The following is a 16,610-nucleotide window of genomic DNA, read 5'->3' as shown; positions in this document are numbered from 1 at the left end:
GAACCTCTCTGAGTACCTGAAATTACAAGGTAATATTCCCCGCCCCCCCCTCCCCCAAGGCATAAGACTTCAAAAGCAGTAGCAGTTCCAGTGCATTTCAGGGATCTGAAAACTGAAATTGAAGCCATTGTCAAGTTACCTGATTCTGAAAAACTGAAAATAACTAAAGAAACATTGTTCAGGAAAGAAAAAGCTTCTCCATCAAATGTTTTATCTGGAAGCTTATGCTACCTGAATCCCTCTTTTTGTAGATTAAATTCTCCATGTGGTAGAGTTGATAACAAAAGTGTCAGCCTTTACAGGAAAACTAGATTTTTAAAGAGGGTGCCTCGAATTTTGATAAAAAAAGGACTACTTCTGTGCATTTCCTTTTTTGCTTATTTGTTTGCATTTTTGCATTTGTTTTTAAATTTTTGCTCAATTGTTTTAATTTTTTTTAACAGTTGGGTCGGGTTCTTTAGTATGGTTTTCTCTTCCTCATGGTGATGTAGGGTCTGTGGGAGGCAGGAAGGACCACTGCCATTTCCCAGGGTAGCTACTGGATCCATCCACTGTTAAATGAAGTGATGTGGGGAAGTTATGGAGTCTTGGTAGGGCGGGTACTAGGGCATGAGCTGCATTTAATTCTGTGGACTTCAGCACTTCTGCTGATTTGGTTGTTGAAAGCTGGCTAGAGCTTTCTGAGCAGTGCACAAGTGTTGAGGGACTGCTGGTGGATTGGTGGCTGGCTGTAGACTGGATTTAACCAGTGGCTGTCTTCTGAGACCTGATGGTCTGCAGTGCTTGACTTTGTGTTGTCTCTTACTCTTCTTGGCACCTTGACCCCTCTGGAATAATGTTGGAAAGGATGGATAAATATAATTATTCATAAATAATACAGCCAGGATGAGGACGGTCCTCCCTGCTGGCTGGACAATGCCCTTGCCTACGGATAAGTCCAAAAGTCAAATGCACTGTTCCATCTCAACCCCCAAAATGTATGGTTCACCCTGCACCTGTAACCCTCCCCTGAAGCATCAGGTGTCTGTAACCCCATTGGCCCAAGTCTTGTTCCAGCCCACCTTGAAGCCCCCTGATAAGGGGTCTCTGAGGGGCTAGACGCTCTCTTGGAACTTCCCCTCTTTTGGATCTTCCCCCCTTTTAAGACCTCCACCCTCTCCTACAGCATCCTTTTGTCTCTCCCCTCGCCCATCCCCTCAGGCCTTGCCACGTGCTGCGTCTGGCAGCTCCAAGCAAGACCTTTCACCATCCCTAATAAACCTGATATCCTAAGAGCAGCCTTCAGAGATCTCTCGTCTCCATTCATCTAAACCGTCCTGGAGCCCAGCGTTCCCTACAGAATAACACCCCTTAGCAGTGGGAGCAGGTATTTGTCCCTGGCCCCCTGCACTGTTGCACTGAGTGTTTCCTTCCAAGTGGAAACTCCCAAGCAGGTCAGCTGCTTTCTGGCATGGGAATGCTAGGGAACGCTAGCCTGCCCTGGGACCCCTGGGTTTTGGCGCAATCTCCAAATTACAGCACATAATTGGCTATGCAAACATTTGATGAAACCCACCCCCCGTCAGGGCTGCACACAAACACAGCAGCCAAGGTGTGAGATGAGGCCCTCACAGGCTGTGGTGGCTGACTGCAGAGGAACTTCTGACTCCATCTGACCCCATCCCTGCTGCAGCTGGGCTGGGCTGCACTGGGGTAATCCCTGGAGCAGGAGAGATGAGCAAAACCTGCTGGCACTGAAGTTACGCCTTGAGAAAGACACTGCAGGGAGAGGGTGAGTGCTGGTGCTGCAGAAATGCATCGGGGTTTGCATTCCTGGGGCACGAGGGGTGGATTTCTGCTCTGCCCATTTCCTCCAGAGGCTCTGCTGTTCCCTGGGAACATTCCCTAAGCCCCGGGAATGTCTGCTTCCCTCTGCAGCTTGGAAGTGCAAGGCAACTGCTGTCCCCGGCTGGCAGCCAGAACACAGCTTTCTAGAAATAAGCCCAGCAGATGGGAAATGTGGCCTGACTGCAGGAATCACATTCAGCTGCTGGAGTGGGAGGCTCCTAGAGAAAAAAAAACAATCTTCTGAAAGGTCTCCTGTGGCCACATGAGCCTGAGAATCCATGCAAGGCGGGAAGTGTGGTAGCTGACCTATCGGCTTGGGTTAGATGATATTTGGGGTATTTGCAGCTGGGAGGCCTCTCAGTTTGGAGGGAGGTTGATGATCTATCAGCTCCCAGACAGTGGTCCCAAAGGCATGGCCACGCTGGACTTGTATTACCTTGATATTTTTGCCCCAAGGCTTTTTTGTACCTTTACACTTTAAGTGGAAAGGGTATTTGTGTACAGGGTGTTCACCACGTTCTGGCTGTTTACGGGAATCAAAGTGCAATTTTACATAAGATCTTATTTTAAAAGAAGAATGAAAAGCAAAACTGAAAGCAGAGCCCAGAGGGAAAGGAGGGCATGTGGTGCCCATGTTCCCCAGCCCCCACAGTGGCTCTGGCACGGTTGTGCCTGGCACAGGAGCAGAAACCTCTGGCAAAAAAAGCTCTATCCAGCAGCACCAGCCCCACTAAACAGGTGAGAACAGGGGAAAAATAGAGCTCCTGGGGTGCCCCTGCATGGGCAAAATTTCCCACTGAATGGTTTGGAGGTTTTTGCTGTTTAAATCACCCCTTGCACATGGGCTGCATTGCTTTTAGTGAGTCCATCTCCTGCTGCCCTATCCCCTGAAGAGGTAAACCCTGATTTAGGTTTCTTCTGAGAAAACGGTGAAAGATTTCCAACCCTGGATTTCAGTCAAGTGTCTCCAGGAGCTGTGCCACTGCTCTCCCCTTCCTGCACCAGCCATGGCCAAGGTGGAGTTAAAGCCAAAAGGGTGTTAGCATTCAGGAACACACATAATCACAGAATATGATTATATGCAGGTGCTTTTATTGTAGAGCTCTGGGAATCAGGGGTACAGACCCAAATCTGACTCCGACATGGCTTTTGAGCTGAACGTATATTATATTCTATTGTTATGTAACTTACATATTAATTATTAAATTTATATTGTTCTATTGTATACATTGATCTTATTCAACCATTAGTTTCTCGTGATCTTTCTCAAGCCCCTGACCACAGTTTCTCATGATTATTCTTACAATTAAACAGTAGTTATATTTAATTACTAAACAATCATCACATCTAACAATTATATCATTCATCATATACTAGCTACATAGGTGCAGCTCTAGCAAGTACAAGGCCTATACTTTCCCATGGTATTTTCCCAGGGCCTACTAAGCTTAATTTTCCTTCTAACTCCCCAAATCCCCATGATTTTAAAACCCTTTTACTATCAAGGGCAAGGACCAAAAGTATGGCCCCAGTGCAGGTAAAGGCCCTGCCCCACACAAGCATTTTTAAAGGTAAATCTCTTGCCCAAGAGAAGTGGATGAGTCCCAAACCTGCCTGCAGAACAATTAAAAAAAAAAAAAATACCCTCTTGCAGGACTTGAAAAATGATTAGAGGAAAGGTTCCAATGAGCAACATAGATAAGAAATGTAGGTGAAATGGTGCTTACCACATCTGCACAGCATGCCTAACCTTTGTCTTCACTGTGGCACTAAATTTTCCTGACTGATATGATTCCATTAGCATTTGTAGCATGACAATAGGAAACAATTGTTTTACTCCATCTCATTTTTCTTAAAAATCAACAACCAACCAAAAAAAAAAACCACAAAAAAAAACCCCAAACAAACAACAACAACAACAACAAACAACCAAAGCCAAACAACCCAACCAAAGAAACAAACAAACAAACAAAACTCCTTTTTTTTTTCACAGCATTTTCTGTGCTTCATTTAGGACTGTCCTCCTGCCAGGCCAGAATACACACCCACTGGGACCAGGGCACACCAGTCTGCAGCTCTCATCTGCATACACTGGCACTACAAGGTTTCTTCCCCAGAGTACACACCCTGACTACAAGTCTTCTTTATCCCATGTATTTGTTATTACAGCAGTATTTGGTTTTTACTTCTCTTTTTATAGAAAAAAAAAATGTTTTTCCACTTTCTCAATTTCCTTTCCTAATGTTCAAATGGTATCACTTTGCTTCAATTAGATTGAATGGGTCTCCCCAATTTGCTGCTCCATTCCCTGATCTAGGTGAATTTTCCTCAGTTGGGATCATGTGGGTGAACTGGGAACAGCTTCATCTTGTAGGGTTGGGACCTGGGAATGTTTCTTAGGGTGAGAGAGTGCACCTTGCAGGTCACTGCCTCTCCAGCCACCCTGAGCACACTTTGTCAAAGCCAAGCCCCAGGTGGGCTTGCTTAGGTGGCATCTGTTTATCAGCAGGGCATTTGGAGATATGAAGTCTATCACAATATTTGAAAAGCTTGATAAAGGAACAGATGGCTTGATAGAAGATGATCTGACTAATGAAATGAGGGCTAACACTTCAACTGAGAAACAGTTTTAACTGGTTCTTAACAGTTGTAATGGTATTTAATACAAGTCTCAGGGTGTGCAGCAGCTCCAATGGCTGCTGCTGAGTGGTCCCCAGGTCCATTTTCCCTACTGGTCCTCTTTCTGGGTGGACAACCTTTCTTGACAGGCCTGACTCCACCATTGGAGCAGAAAGGAGCAGGACAGGAGAAAAAGGTGGCAAATGTAGTTTCAGAAGACGTGTATCTCCCAGAAATGAAAGCAAACTCACAGAAATTCCCTTTTCCATTTTCCCCATCTTTATGTACCTTTTCCTCCCCAAAAAAACCCAATCCAGGATAAGCCAGTCTTCAATGGCAATTTCACCCTGGGAAGGACAGCAACTAGAGGGGTGTGAGGTTGCTCTGCTTTGCAGGATGAGGGTCATGGGAGAGGGGCTGCTCCTCCCCTGGTGTCCCATGAAGAAATCATTGTAGGAAATATCTCCAAGGACCCACATAACATCACCCTTATGGCTGATGCCTCCCTGCATCTCTCTTGCTTCCTGCACTGGGTGGGCTCTAACACATGTTTGCTGTCCCGAGGCTGTGCCCTTTTTTCAAGCTGTGATTTTTTAAATTTGTGATAGGTTTTTGGTGGGCCTGTCAGCATAATGCGTTTTCCAGCACTCAGAGGGACACCATCTGCTCGAAAAGGAGCTGTGAACAAAATGTCTCAGACACTCAGAGTTTACCAAAAATGAAATTGCCTTAAAATCCCATATGGTGCATTGTTTCTCTTCCAGCACTGGCTGACAGCAGAGGTGAAGTGACTAAGGCAGTTCCTGATTAGTTGCTGCATTTTCCTTTCTGGCCAAAATCACTGGAGCCGAGCACTGTCACTTTTCACCTATTTGACAGAAGGTTTTCTTCAGCCTCAGCTGCTGAAAGACAAAGGGTACTGGGATTCAAAGACCTCCCCTCTTTTAAAGTGAGCTTCCTTGACTCTTGCTATCACAAGAAGCCTTGCAGGGAGGGATGTGGTTAATGCCGGAACCTCAAACATATTTTTTTCCAGGCACCCGATTTCAGAGCCTCTCTTGGAGGCAATAGCAGCTCCTTGCCCATGGAAAGCCATGGAAGTCACTTGTGGCTCCTAAGTGTGGCAGTGCCTTGGGGCAGTGTCAGGTGCATGCAGAGGGGAAACCTGGCCAAGATCTCTGGATTTTATGGGGTTTCAAAAATAGCAAATGCTGCAAGGAAACATTTATTAGTCCAGAATAACATAAGATTTTAAATACCAAAGCAGGAGGAATGTTATTTCAGCTCTAAAAATAGCTCCCTTGGCCTTTAAAACACCAAGAAGCATACACAGTACATGCCTTTCTGTGGGAGCATCTGTCCTCTCCCTTGATGATGCAGCCACGTTGGGAAGGGGACAGGGGACCTGCTGGTGCAGTGCTTGCTCCGAGGATCAGCACTCTGAGGGGTTTTCAGTCCCTGAGGATCAGAGACACAAAATCTCTTCAGAATGTTGCATGAGGACCAAAGCTGCAGGGTGAAGGAGTGTTGCTTGCTAGAAGGGCAGCCTACGAAATACCGATAAACTGCTGATATATAACTCAGCTCAGTTCTGGGGGCTGACATGGATTTAGACATCTGTCTGGTTTGTGTTGGTTCATAAGGGATGGCACCAGGACAAAATTTTGACTAAGTGCTACCTAATTTGGATTTTAGGAAAACAAACAAGACAGTCACAGAATAACATCCTGACAGAGAGAGTCATCCTGACAGAGATGGGAGGAAGAGGCAAAAGAAGCGGTAGCAATCACGTTGACTTAATCTCATGAAGATCAGACGGCAAAGTGACCCCTCCACCCCAGGAAACTGTCCCAAATAGTTATCACTAAGCTGTTTTGCTGGGAATGTTTCTTCTCAAAATTCCAACCGCAGGGATACTTGACAGAGATCACAAAGCCGACCACCCGGTAGGAAAGGGAAAAGGGTTGAAAGAGGCTCTTCCTGGGGTCCCTTGCTACTGAGCAGCTGCTTCCTTGAGGCCTTTCCAAACAGCCATCCAGGTGGGCAGCACTTCCCGGGAGGGCTGCGGAGATGCGGGCTTTGAGCCCTCCCCGGTGCCTCCGGCGGCTCGGAGCAAAAGGCGCACCCGGAGCCGCAGGCTGGGTAGGTGCTGGGAAGGGCGGGCAGTGAAGAAGGCAGAGCAGGGACCCTTTGGCACGGCCGCACCGGGGACAGCCCGCAGGCAGCGGCGCCGCTGCGGCTGCACACGGGGCGCGGTGCGGCCGTGCCCGAGGGATGCCCCGGGGCGCCGGGGCAGCTGCGGCCGCGTCCCAGCATCCCAACGCCGGCGCTCAAGGGACACCCGGGCCCGCGGCGGCTGCGGACCCGCCCGTCCGGGGCGGGGCTCGGCGGGGCGGGGGCTCGGACCAGCCGGGCCGCGCTCGCCGCCGGAGCCGCCCGCAGGTGCGCAGGTAGGAGCCACTCCCGGAGCGCCGGGCCCCTCCCGCCCCGCCTTGTCGCGAATCGCCGCCGCGGCCCCGGTGCCCGCGGAGCCCCCGAGCTGCGAGTGGGGCCGGGCTGGGGGCGGGGGGCTGCAGGAGCCGGGACCCCGCAGGAGCCGGGACCCCGCAGCCTGTCCTGGAGCGTCCCGTGTCACGGCAGGTAGGCACGGGCTCGGTGCGAGGATTAGAGCCGCTCTGCCAGGGCCCGAGGGACCCAGCTGTGGAGCGGCTCTCCCCGTTCGTGGTTTCGGCATCCCTCCCACCCGTGAGTCCGTCCCTTCGGCGGTGGGGACAGAACTCGGCAGGGTCTTGGCCAGGTTGCTGCATAGGGTCTGTGAAGAAGCTTACCTGGGCTTGGGTTGTGGGGTGGGACAGGTCCTGCCTGCCCCAGATCCTGTCAGGACATGCAGGCTGTGTCCGGTTAAATTCCCAGGAGGGAATTTAAGGTGTTGAGAAAGGCCGTTCAGCTGTGCTGTGCTGCCGCAGGGAAGGAAGGGCGAGAGCCTCTCTCGGAGTGATGGAAAGATGCTGGGGTGCTGATATCCATGGGGCGCTTGGGATCTCAGCTTTTAGTTAAAGCATCATGCTTGTGCCAGACCTTTGATTCAGAGCCCTTAAGCTATAAAGGTTGCAGAAATTATGAGTTAACCTTTCTGCCATTGTTTTTTAAATTTTTTTTCCTTTTCAAGCAAAGCTGCTTGTCAAAGTGACCCTAAGGGTTGTCTGTTCATCATTCATGCAGTCCCCGTGACATGGGAATGTACACATGCATGGTTAATTAGGAATAGCAATTCAATATGGAGGCGGGCAGTGTGTGGAAGGTATATCCTGACACTGCCTGTTGTGTCTTGCTCAAACAGATGACAGTGCCTAAAAGAAGGGGACTTGATTCTTGCCCACTTTCTGCTTTGGGTAATGGGATGGAGACAGGGGACTCCTATTTGCTTGACAATGCTCCTAATTTCACCACTGAACTGTTAAAAGTCAAATTGTTTTCTTGTGGCTTATCCATGCCCAGCTGTCAGCATTTTCTGAACCTGGGTGCTGAAAGTGCAGTTGTTTCATTTCCCCTTTTAAGATTCTTTGTTCTGCAGTGTTTGCTTTTCAGATGCAGAGCAGGGATGTGTGCTTGTAAGAACACCAACATTTTCAATTTTTTTTCCCTTGGAAGAAAGGTCATGTCTGTGATTTTTTCTCTTCCCCCAGCCATTTCCAGGCAGCCTGAGATTGCAAGATTGCAGTTTGGCCCAACAGAGAGACTTTAAGGTCCCAATCCTGCAGTCCAAGCTGAAGCAATGAGCTGTGATTGCAGGTTAAGTGGGAGCAAAGAAAGGTCTGTGAGAAAAGAGAAAGATGATCCTAGGCAATTTATTGGGAAGGGTACACTGGGATAGGGGATGATGGCAGGTGAGGAGGCTGCTGCTGCAGTAGAAGGCTTGGACCAGGACTTTGAGTGCACATTCCACTGTGCCACTGATTTTCTGTGTGACGTCTCGGAGAGCAAATCACTGGCCTTGTTGTCTGAAATGGGATTAATTGTGGGATTTTGCTGTCTCAAGAAGACTTGCAAAAGTCTCTCCCCACCTTAGGTCCCTGCAGGTTGCAGAAGAGGTCACCTGAGGTGCAGGGATGAGGGCAGGATGAGAGTGAAAAGGAAGAGAAACACATTGGGAACAGGTGAAGAGAGAAGGGCAGAGTGAATGGGAGGACAGGAAAAGGCTGAAGCAGCTTCACCATGAAAGAACTGTTAAAACGGCTGTAGGCTACCTCACATGGGATTTATTGCACACTTTTAATGCTGAGTTTGCTGCTGGATGGTCCTGCCTGCCGGGGAGTGGTCTGGGCTGCTTCTCCCATGGGTAGAAAGGGGAAGGGAGCAAAAGCCTGGAGGATGTGGGCTGATCTGCTGCAATGGTGGGGAGAGTGTCCAGCATCCTCCCTGCAATTTCCTGAGCTGGGGCAGGTCCAGGTACTTAGGGAGAGAACTTCTGCTCATGCTGTATTATTTCCTGCTTCCTGTGAGGAACCACTGGTATTAATAGTGGTGACTGCTTAAACCAGAAGAGCCAGTGGCCCTTCAGTTTTGGCACCACAGGGCTGCAAGAGTGGGTTTTGCCTGGCCAAGACACCGAGGATGGCCACAGCTTTGTCAGAGAGAGCCTCCCCAGTGTGGCCTTGGCTCTTAGAGGTAGTTTAATGTGGTCTCCTACAGGAAAGTCTGTTTCTGAAAATATTTCAGTAGACTTAAAAAGTAATAATCCATCTGGATGCAATGTAGAGGCTGCTCACACAGGCTTGGCCCCTGTTTAACAGCTGGGAGCTGTTCCTTTCTCCCCTCTGTCCCTTGGGTTTGCTTGAAAGGAAAGGATGTATGGCACCTTCCTACTGTATCTCACCCAAACACCCTAGAAACTGTGAATTATGGTTGTAGCAGCTTGACACACTGGTAAACAAAGGAAATTAATTCCTACAAATAAGGAATGCTGGCAATGAAATGGTGAACACCACAGAAATGCCTGCCCATGATTGCTTACCTCATACTTTGCCTCTCAGGGCAAATGATTTCTACAGGCAGGTCTCAACAGGATCAAAAGATAATCCCTGTGCCAGAGAGGGCCAAGAGCCAAGTCATGGGTACTGCACATCCATTCCTTGTAGCTCACCCTCTGGCCCATCACTTTGTTGCTGCTCCTCTGGAGCTTTGGTGATTAATACATGAAGAAAAGGACTTCTTTCTGTGGAGGAAGAGTAAGTCCTCAGGCTGAAGAAGCTGGTGAGGGAAAACTGTCCTGACAAACAGTGTGCTCTGCCACAGTCCCTAGCAGCTCCCAGGCCTGGGGTGTTTTCCCCAGGACGAGTTGCATTTGCCAAAGGAAATGCTGCTCTGGGGACAGTGTACACCTCTCCAGAAGTGTAAAGCTGCAAAGTGCAGTGAAGAAAGGAGCTTATACTTCCAAAAGGTGAATAGGAGAGGGGTTAAAGGCATAAGAGAGATGAAAGACAGGGTGAATAGGTGGGAGAAGCCCTGCTTATACCCCATGAGCAGCTCTGTAGCTTGAGTGTGTGTTTGGCAGAGAAAAAACAGTGGCAGGGTAGAAAAGGCAGGGAAACCTGGAATTTTTCTGGCCTTGCAGGGCGTGTATTCTCTCATCCATAAACTACAGCAGAAGGAGACAATATGATCGGGAATAACGTTCTGCCAAATATGTTCCCCTGGGCTTGTCTGTTTTTCCTTACCTTCAAAGCTATTTGTAAATCAACACTTGAAGTTTCACCTCCCTGTTGTGTTCTTTGCCACTCCCCACACTTACATTGTTTTCCTGATAATGGGACAAACCTTTTGGGCAGACTTCCTTCCCCCTTCTAATGTAATGTGTGTCTTGGCTTTGCTTGCTCGTGCAGGTTGGAAATGATTGAAGACATTTGTGATTTTTGGAACTGAGGAACAAATGAAACACCTTGATCAGTTTATTAATAACCTGTCAAGACCCTCTGTACATTATGGGAGGAGAAACAGTCAATCTGCTTGTTGCTGCTTCATTATCATTGTGGTCATTAGAGTGGGGTGGTTTTGAGGTGGAGGACAATCCCTGGACAGCCTGTCTGCTCAGTGACTCTGACTTCCTGGGCTCTGCCATAACATCAGCCTGCCTTTCTCATTTCTGTATTGCTTGCAGAGCAAGGAGATGGTTTCAGTGACTCTTTCCTCACAGCACAGCTGAAGCAGGGAGAGCTTTGCTGTGGTGTTTTTTTTTTTTTTTGGTTTTTTTTTTTTTTTTTAGGAGCTAGTCCTCCTCATTTTCCAGCAACTCTTTAATTTGGGGGTTGGCTGGGACTTTGAGGTAAGGGCCCTTCTCACAAGTATCCCAAAACAAAAGATTCTCAGGGGGAAGATATAACCCTGTGGTGGTGGTGTGAGACTGAGGGTTTGGTTTATGTTGAGACTCTGCTAAAGATTTCCCTTGTGTCTCAGAGGTCTGGTGAAAATGGCTCCAGTCCTGACTATCTCTTGTGTTAAGGAAACTTTCCTGTCTGGCCACCCAGAAGCCACTGTGTCAGTCACACTCCCACCACCCCAGACTGGCACTGCTGGGACAGAAGCCCTTTCACAGTGGGTGGTTCCATTAACCTGATGTGTGCCTTGCTTGACTCCCCACACACCCCACATTTACACAGTCAGACAGGTTTTCCTCACTGGCTGGATCTCAGGATTGCCATAGCAGAGTCCCAGAAGCCTGGACCCTTTAAGTAATTTAATCATGGTGCAGTAACACCCTAACAGCTTGAATTGAAGCCTTCAGGGGGAGTCCCTGCACTAAGGAATCCCTGGCCTTTTATATCCTCACAGTCTGTGTGCCCGTTTCAGACAGGATAAGTAGTCTGGGTCCTCCTTGCTGTTTATTTGGGTTCTACAGAGTCTCTGGGTGCCCAGCCACCCTTGTGCCAGGTGGCATGGTGGCAAGGTCTCCATGCCCTTTGCTGGACAAAGGGTAGATTCTGGGTCATGGCCCCTTGCATGTGGCTCCAGCCACCACCACAACCTGCAGCTCCCACTGCGGCTGCTCACCATGCTACTCCTTGTATTCCTCAACGACTGCACTTGGAGAGGGTAAGGCATCTGCCCTGGGAGTCCAGCACACGCTGGGAGGACTCGCTGGGAGCTGGTTGCCACCTGGCTTGTGCAGCCCCTGAGGCCAGGAGGAGCTGGGATGGCTGTGTCCTGCAGTGAGTGCTCCCTAGCGGAATGGGATCCCTGGGGCAAAGGAACACACAGCACCTGCAAAATGCAGGTGAGATGGGGTAAAACAATTATTTCCTATTGTCATGCTGCAAAATGCAGGTCTCCTCAGCTCACCCTGGCTGCTCCTGCCTGGTTGCACTGCCTGCTGCCCCAGCTCCTTCTGTCTGCACTGGATGTTGCCTTCTGCCTTAGCCAGCCCCTCTCTCTGCCTCCTGTACCTATTTGCAGGCTCAGGGCCACGACTGCCCAAGCCCTGCTCATGGTTTGAGTGGGACCTCATGGAAGTCAGCGTGATCTGACATAAGTCCATGGGTCAAAGCCTGCAGAGCAGCCCTGTAGTCCTGTGGTGGCAAATCAGATTAATTTATCTTTTCTAACACCCAGGAGCGTGGTCTGGAAGTGGGGCGTGCCTGGTTCATGCAGCGGCAAATGCGAGGCAGGCAGACACAGCCCACAGGAGTTGAACCCTGGCGTCTCTGGCTGTAGAACAGCAGCTCAGCACTGGTTGCTAAATGGCCTGTAAGTACTTACACCCATGTGGGACTGAGGTGAAAGGCTGTGGGGCAGCAAGAGGCAGAAAACCAAGGGCACATTTTGCAGTGCTGCCTCAGGGCCCAGCAATGCTGCAGGAATATCTCTGGGTCAGACACTGTGGATATCAATATGTCCTTTACTGCCCCTGTTTTTGGTGATTAGAAGGTTTCATTCCTTTCTTGCACTTGGCCTATCTCTGATAGGTTTATGTTGGCCAAAGCATTTCCTTAGCACACTGAATGCAGTCACAGTGTATGAAATGAGATGAGAAACATGTACTGGTGTTGCCATGGGTGAAAACATTGCCTCTCAACATTGTTGCAGGATTACTGAAACATCTCTCCAGCTTCCCCCACGCACAACCCAGAGATGTCTTTACCTTTTCCCATTCCTCTTGTGTAAATGAAATGAAAATGGCATTTCTTCACATCCGTGAGATGGTAGATGGGTACCTGGAGCAAGCAGAGCATCCTATCCTGCTGACAGAGGGGATCACTTCTTTTCTTGTTACCCCACCATTTTGTTACGTATTTACAAGCCTCTGTCACATCTTATCTCTTTCATTGTGCACTCACACTGGAAACCTTGAGATAAACCTGAAAATGCCCTGCTTTGTTATGTTGGCATTTGTGACTTGTGGGTGGCAGGTTATGTAATGTGCTGGTTTGTATCCACTCAGTTACAGTGATTAGCTATCAAGTGACTGGGGTTATTTTTGCTTTTAAATGCAACAGAGATCTATAGTGGGCTCCCCCAAAAGACAGAATGTGTTTGTTCCCCTTTGATTGTTGCTGACTGGCAGCAATTCTTTGACTTGCTCTATGTTTTGAACAGTGTCCTCCTTCTCACAGTGCTCCTGGCTTTGTACCTATTCTCTGAAATAACCCCATGGCCTAGTGCTGTGAAATGCAGGAGTGTTGCTCTGGCTTTCAATGAAATGCTCTGCATTTCAAATGCATCTGCATGCTTTAGTTTTAAAAAAGATGTGTGACTCTGTTAATGTGGTAATTTTGTCCTTCCTTAGATTCATGTTCTCTGGTGAAAGCAACTTCAGGAGGAGCCTGTAACTTTACTTGGCAGATGAAATTAAGATGTCCATATTAAATGAACCCTGAGCAAGCAGCAGTATATGTTTGGTGAGCTGCCTGCTGTAATTGAAGTGTGTACATTAGAGGAACAGAAGCTTAATTGGTTGAGGGTGTATAGCAGGGCATTGATAAAAAAAGCAGAGCAAGCAGCTGACAGTCTAAGCAGATTTAGACATAAAAATGGAACTAGAGATGAGTAAGCTTGCATTGAGAGAAATTCTCAAGACACACACTGGGGCAGTGCTAATGTGAAACTCTTTTCAGGTCTGCAGCCTGACTCATGTTAGATGGCAGCAGGAGCACACCTCAACAGAGGTTTTGCAGTGCTGGTGTGAGGGTGTGTCTAGAGGGACTGGAAAACCACATGTGAGCTTTGGAGAAGGTGGGCTGTGTCAGCTGTGATACTGAAAATGTTTTTGTTGGTGTTGTGAATGCATTGCACCATGAGGGCTTTCTCAGGCTGAAGTCCTGCCTGTGCAAACCTCAGTAATGGAAGACAAATGGCTGTGGGAAATTACCAACTGCCTCTTGGATGCAGTGTGCTTGTTTGGGGGAACATGGGCTGGCAGAGATTGCTGTTGTTGCCAGCTGGAGTTGACTGCTCAGATTTGGCATCACTGGACATGGCAGCAATGCAGAACAGAGCTGTGGAGAGGAAGTTTGGCTTTATGTCATCCCTGTGGAGCAATTAACTGTCAATAAGTTTGTTTGTACATTTTCCATAAAGAATTTTGCTAATTTTTCCTATCACTCTTGGCATTTTACTTTGGCTAAACTGGTGTGGTGCTGGAGGAGAGGCTGATGTTTGGGTTCCTTGTTCTCTTGTTCCTGTCTACTTTTAGAGGTCTTAGTGTGCACGAAGGTCTCCCAGCTTGAATATGCAAACACTGGGGACATCCCTGAAGAGGACAAGGCTAACCCAAAGGCAGCTGCTGAGAATTATGTCTGCTGAACACTAGTGCAAAGCCAGGCAGGTTTGGCACATGTTCAGGGTTTCTACTTTGGAAGAAGTTGGGATTATATGTAATTTTGTTCCTGGCACGTGAATAACACAGCAGGGAATAAATGAAGAATGTGCAGGAGCTGAGCCATGGTTTTAAACCATCCTGTGCCTACGTGGGGAGGCTGAAACATATCCAAGCCTGTGTGGGCTGTGCCAATGGCCAGCATTAAAAGGTGTTGCTCTTTGGGGACATGGGGGAAAGGAACCCTTCTTTCCTTTTGGACCCTTTCTTTTCTTTGGTATTTAATTTGTCAGATGCAGGTGGCTTCCTTCTTTTTAACTGGCTGAAATTAGGGTTTCTGGACTGTGGAGCTGGCTTCCCATCAGGATACTGTGCTCTGCACTGATCATTCATTTAATATGCAATGATTTCAGATGTCATTTTCTGTTAGTGGCTGATGGAAGGGGACTCAGTGTGGCACAGTGAATATGAAACAGAGGGCTGTTTTCCAAGGAGGTGGGTCTGTAGCTGTGTTGCTCTGACTCTGGGGAGGCTGGCCACTAGTCTTGGCCTTGCTCCATTTTAGAGCTCAGCACAAAACAGAGGTTATCTAGACAGCATTCTCACATTTCCCCACTTCTGGTGTGGAATCCATGTCCCTGTGTGCTGCCTTGCTGCTCTGCCTGGGGGAAGAGCCCTTGCCACCTCCCTCTCTGCACAACAGGCAATGCTGAAATAGTTTGTGAAGACTGCTGTTTCCATGCTGGGAGGTGGAGGAGTTGCAGCAACCCATTAGTGAGGACAGGTTGGCTACTGTTTGCTTTTCTTGTGTAAATTAAACTTCCCTGCCTTTCCAAGGGCGAAGGGTAAATAATAAGATGTGCTATCCCCTGACATGAAAGAACTGTGTTACCCTGGCTCAGTTCAGCCACCACCAGAGACAAGAGGAGAGTTGAGCACAGGAGTAATTACCTTGCAGGGCAGACAGGGGCTGGAATTAGGAGGTGGTGTTATCTGCCTAGTCCCTTCAGCCAAGGGAGGAGGGGGAATTTGGTCACAGTTGTGTCTCCCTTGTGTGGGGCGCTGGCACTTGGGCACTGTGCTGCCAGAGGCTGTCTGGGACGTGGTCCTGTGGCAGCTGCCACCTGGAAGTGGTCCTTGAGATTGTTGTCATGGGACTCCCAGTACCACAGCACCGTCCAACACCAGCTGAGGAATGCTACTGCAGTGCTGCAGAGCAGCAGGAGGAAAAGGCAAGGGCAGCACTTCATGGAGCAGCTGCAAGCATGACAGTGGGAGCTGTGCGGGTTACAGAAATGTGAGATGCTGTGTTTCCTGTGCTGGAGGAGAGGAAGATAAGTGATGAGAAATCTAGTTCTCCTTGCTGATAATTTCTTCTGATCTAGTCACTGTGATGAAGATCTATATGCACACTGGAGCTGCCTGCCTTTTAAATCAGCATACTTAATACTTGCATCATTTCATGCTCCTTGTCTGCAGTTCCCTCTGCTCCCAGGTCAGAGAAGAGACCTTATCTGACTGCTTTTCTGTCTTCTAAGGTTTGGAATTCAGCCTTACTCCAGGCTATCTGTATGAACAGCACCAAATCATGGTCTCGTGGCTCTGTCCAAGTGTGGTGTGACTCTGGGCACTGCCAGGCTGTTGTTTTGTACCCCTGCTAGGCCATTTGCAGAGAAAACTGACACGTAGAGGTGACATAGCTGACATGTAGCAGTGAGAGTGCCATGCCTTCTGCAGGGTGTGGGGAGCCTTACTCAAGGTCTTCAGCCTCTGTCCCAATGAGGCAGGGCAGGAATTGGTGTCTGGGGCCCCAAGCAGTCCAGCCAGCATGTCCTTTGCAGCTTGGGGTGCCTTGGGGGAGCAGTGAGCTGGGGCCTGCTGGGACATGGCGAGGGTGCTGACTCTCTTCTGGGTCTTCACAGCAGGGAGCAGACCATGGCTGTGTGCTGCAGATGTGGGAAGGCTGGGGAGTTGAGAGGAGGAGGATGGCAATGCAGGTACTTGCTTCTCTGGGCAGAGGGATGGGTCATGGCTTTAAGGACCTGGACGAGGTAAAATGGAGCTGCAAATGCAAGCGGGCTCCAGTGAGAGGCTGTCATCTCTAAGTTGTCCTGGCACCAGGGTGCCTCACTATGCCATGTGGGTGCTGGTGGCCCCAAGGAATGCCTGCCCTGCAGCAGGGAGTGGGGCAGAGCAAGGGGCACAAGTGCTGCTGCCCTGGTGAAAGTAAAGCACGTGCTGGAGCTGTGAGCTTGGTGTTCTTCCCCTCTCTTTGTGTCTCTTGGCCGTGCTGGTGCCTGAAGGAACATTTATAGGAGGAGGACAGAGCATGAGAAAATACTTGATCCATTATCAA

The 16,610-nt window shown here is 48.9% G+C and overlaps 1 protein-coding gene across 9 annotated transcripts in view; it reads left to right on the top strand.

Moving 5' to 3' along the window:
- Positions 1-6,766: 6,766 nt before the first annotated feature.
- Positions 6,767-16,610, top strand: part of TMEM150C (transmembrane protein 150C) — a 20,904-nt gene continuing 11,060 nt past the window's right edge. For 2 of the 9 annotated variants that reach the window (XM_077782990.2, XM_021549308.3), the window contains exons 1-2: positions 6,767-6,896; positions 12,052-12,186. In XM_077782990.2, the coding sequence (XP_077639116.1) occupies positions 12,180-12,186 (7 nt within the window). In that variant the 5' untranslated portion in view covers positions 6,767-6,896; positions 12,052-12,179. The other 7 variants (XM_085578158.1, XM_021549310.3, XM_085578159.1 and 4 more) reach the window with 6 other exon arrangements.

Source organism: Lonchura striata, chromosome 4 (assembly GCF_050655825.1).
Source record: "Lonchura striata isolate lonStrDom1 chromosome 4, ASM5065582v1, whole genome shotgun sequence".
Lineage (NCBI taxonomy): Eukaryota > Metazoa > Chordata > Aves > Passeriformes > Estrildidae > Lonchura > Lonchura striata.
Note: the sequence above shows the minus strand (reverse complement) of the source record. Positions and strands in the feature narration are given on the sequence as shown.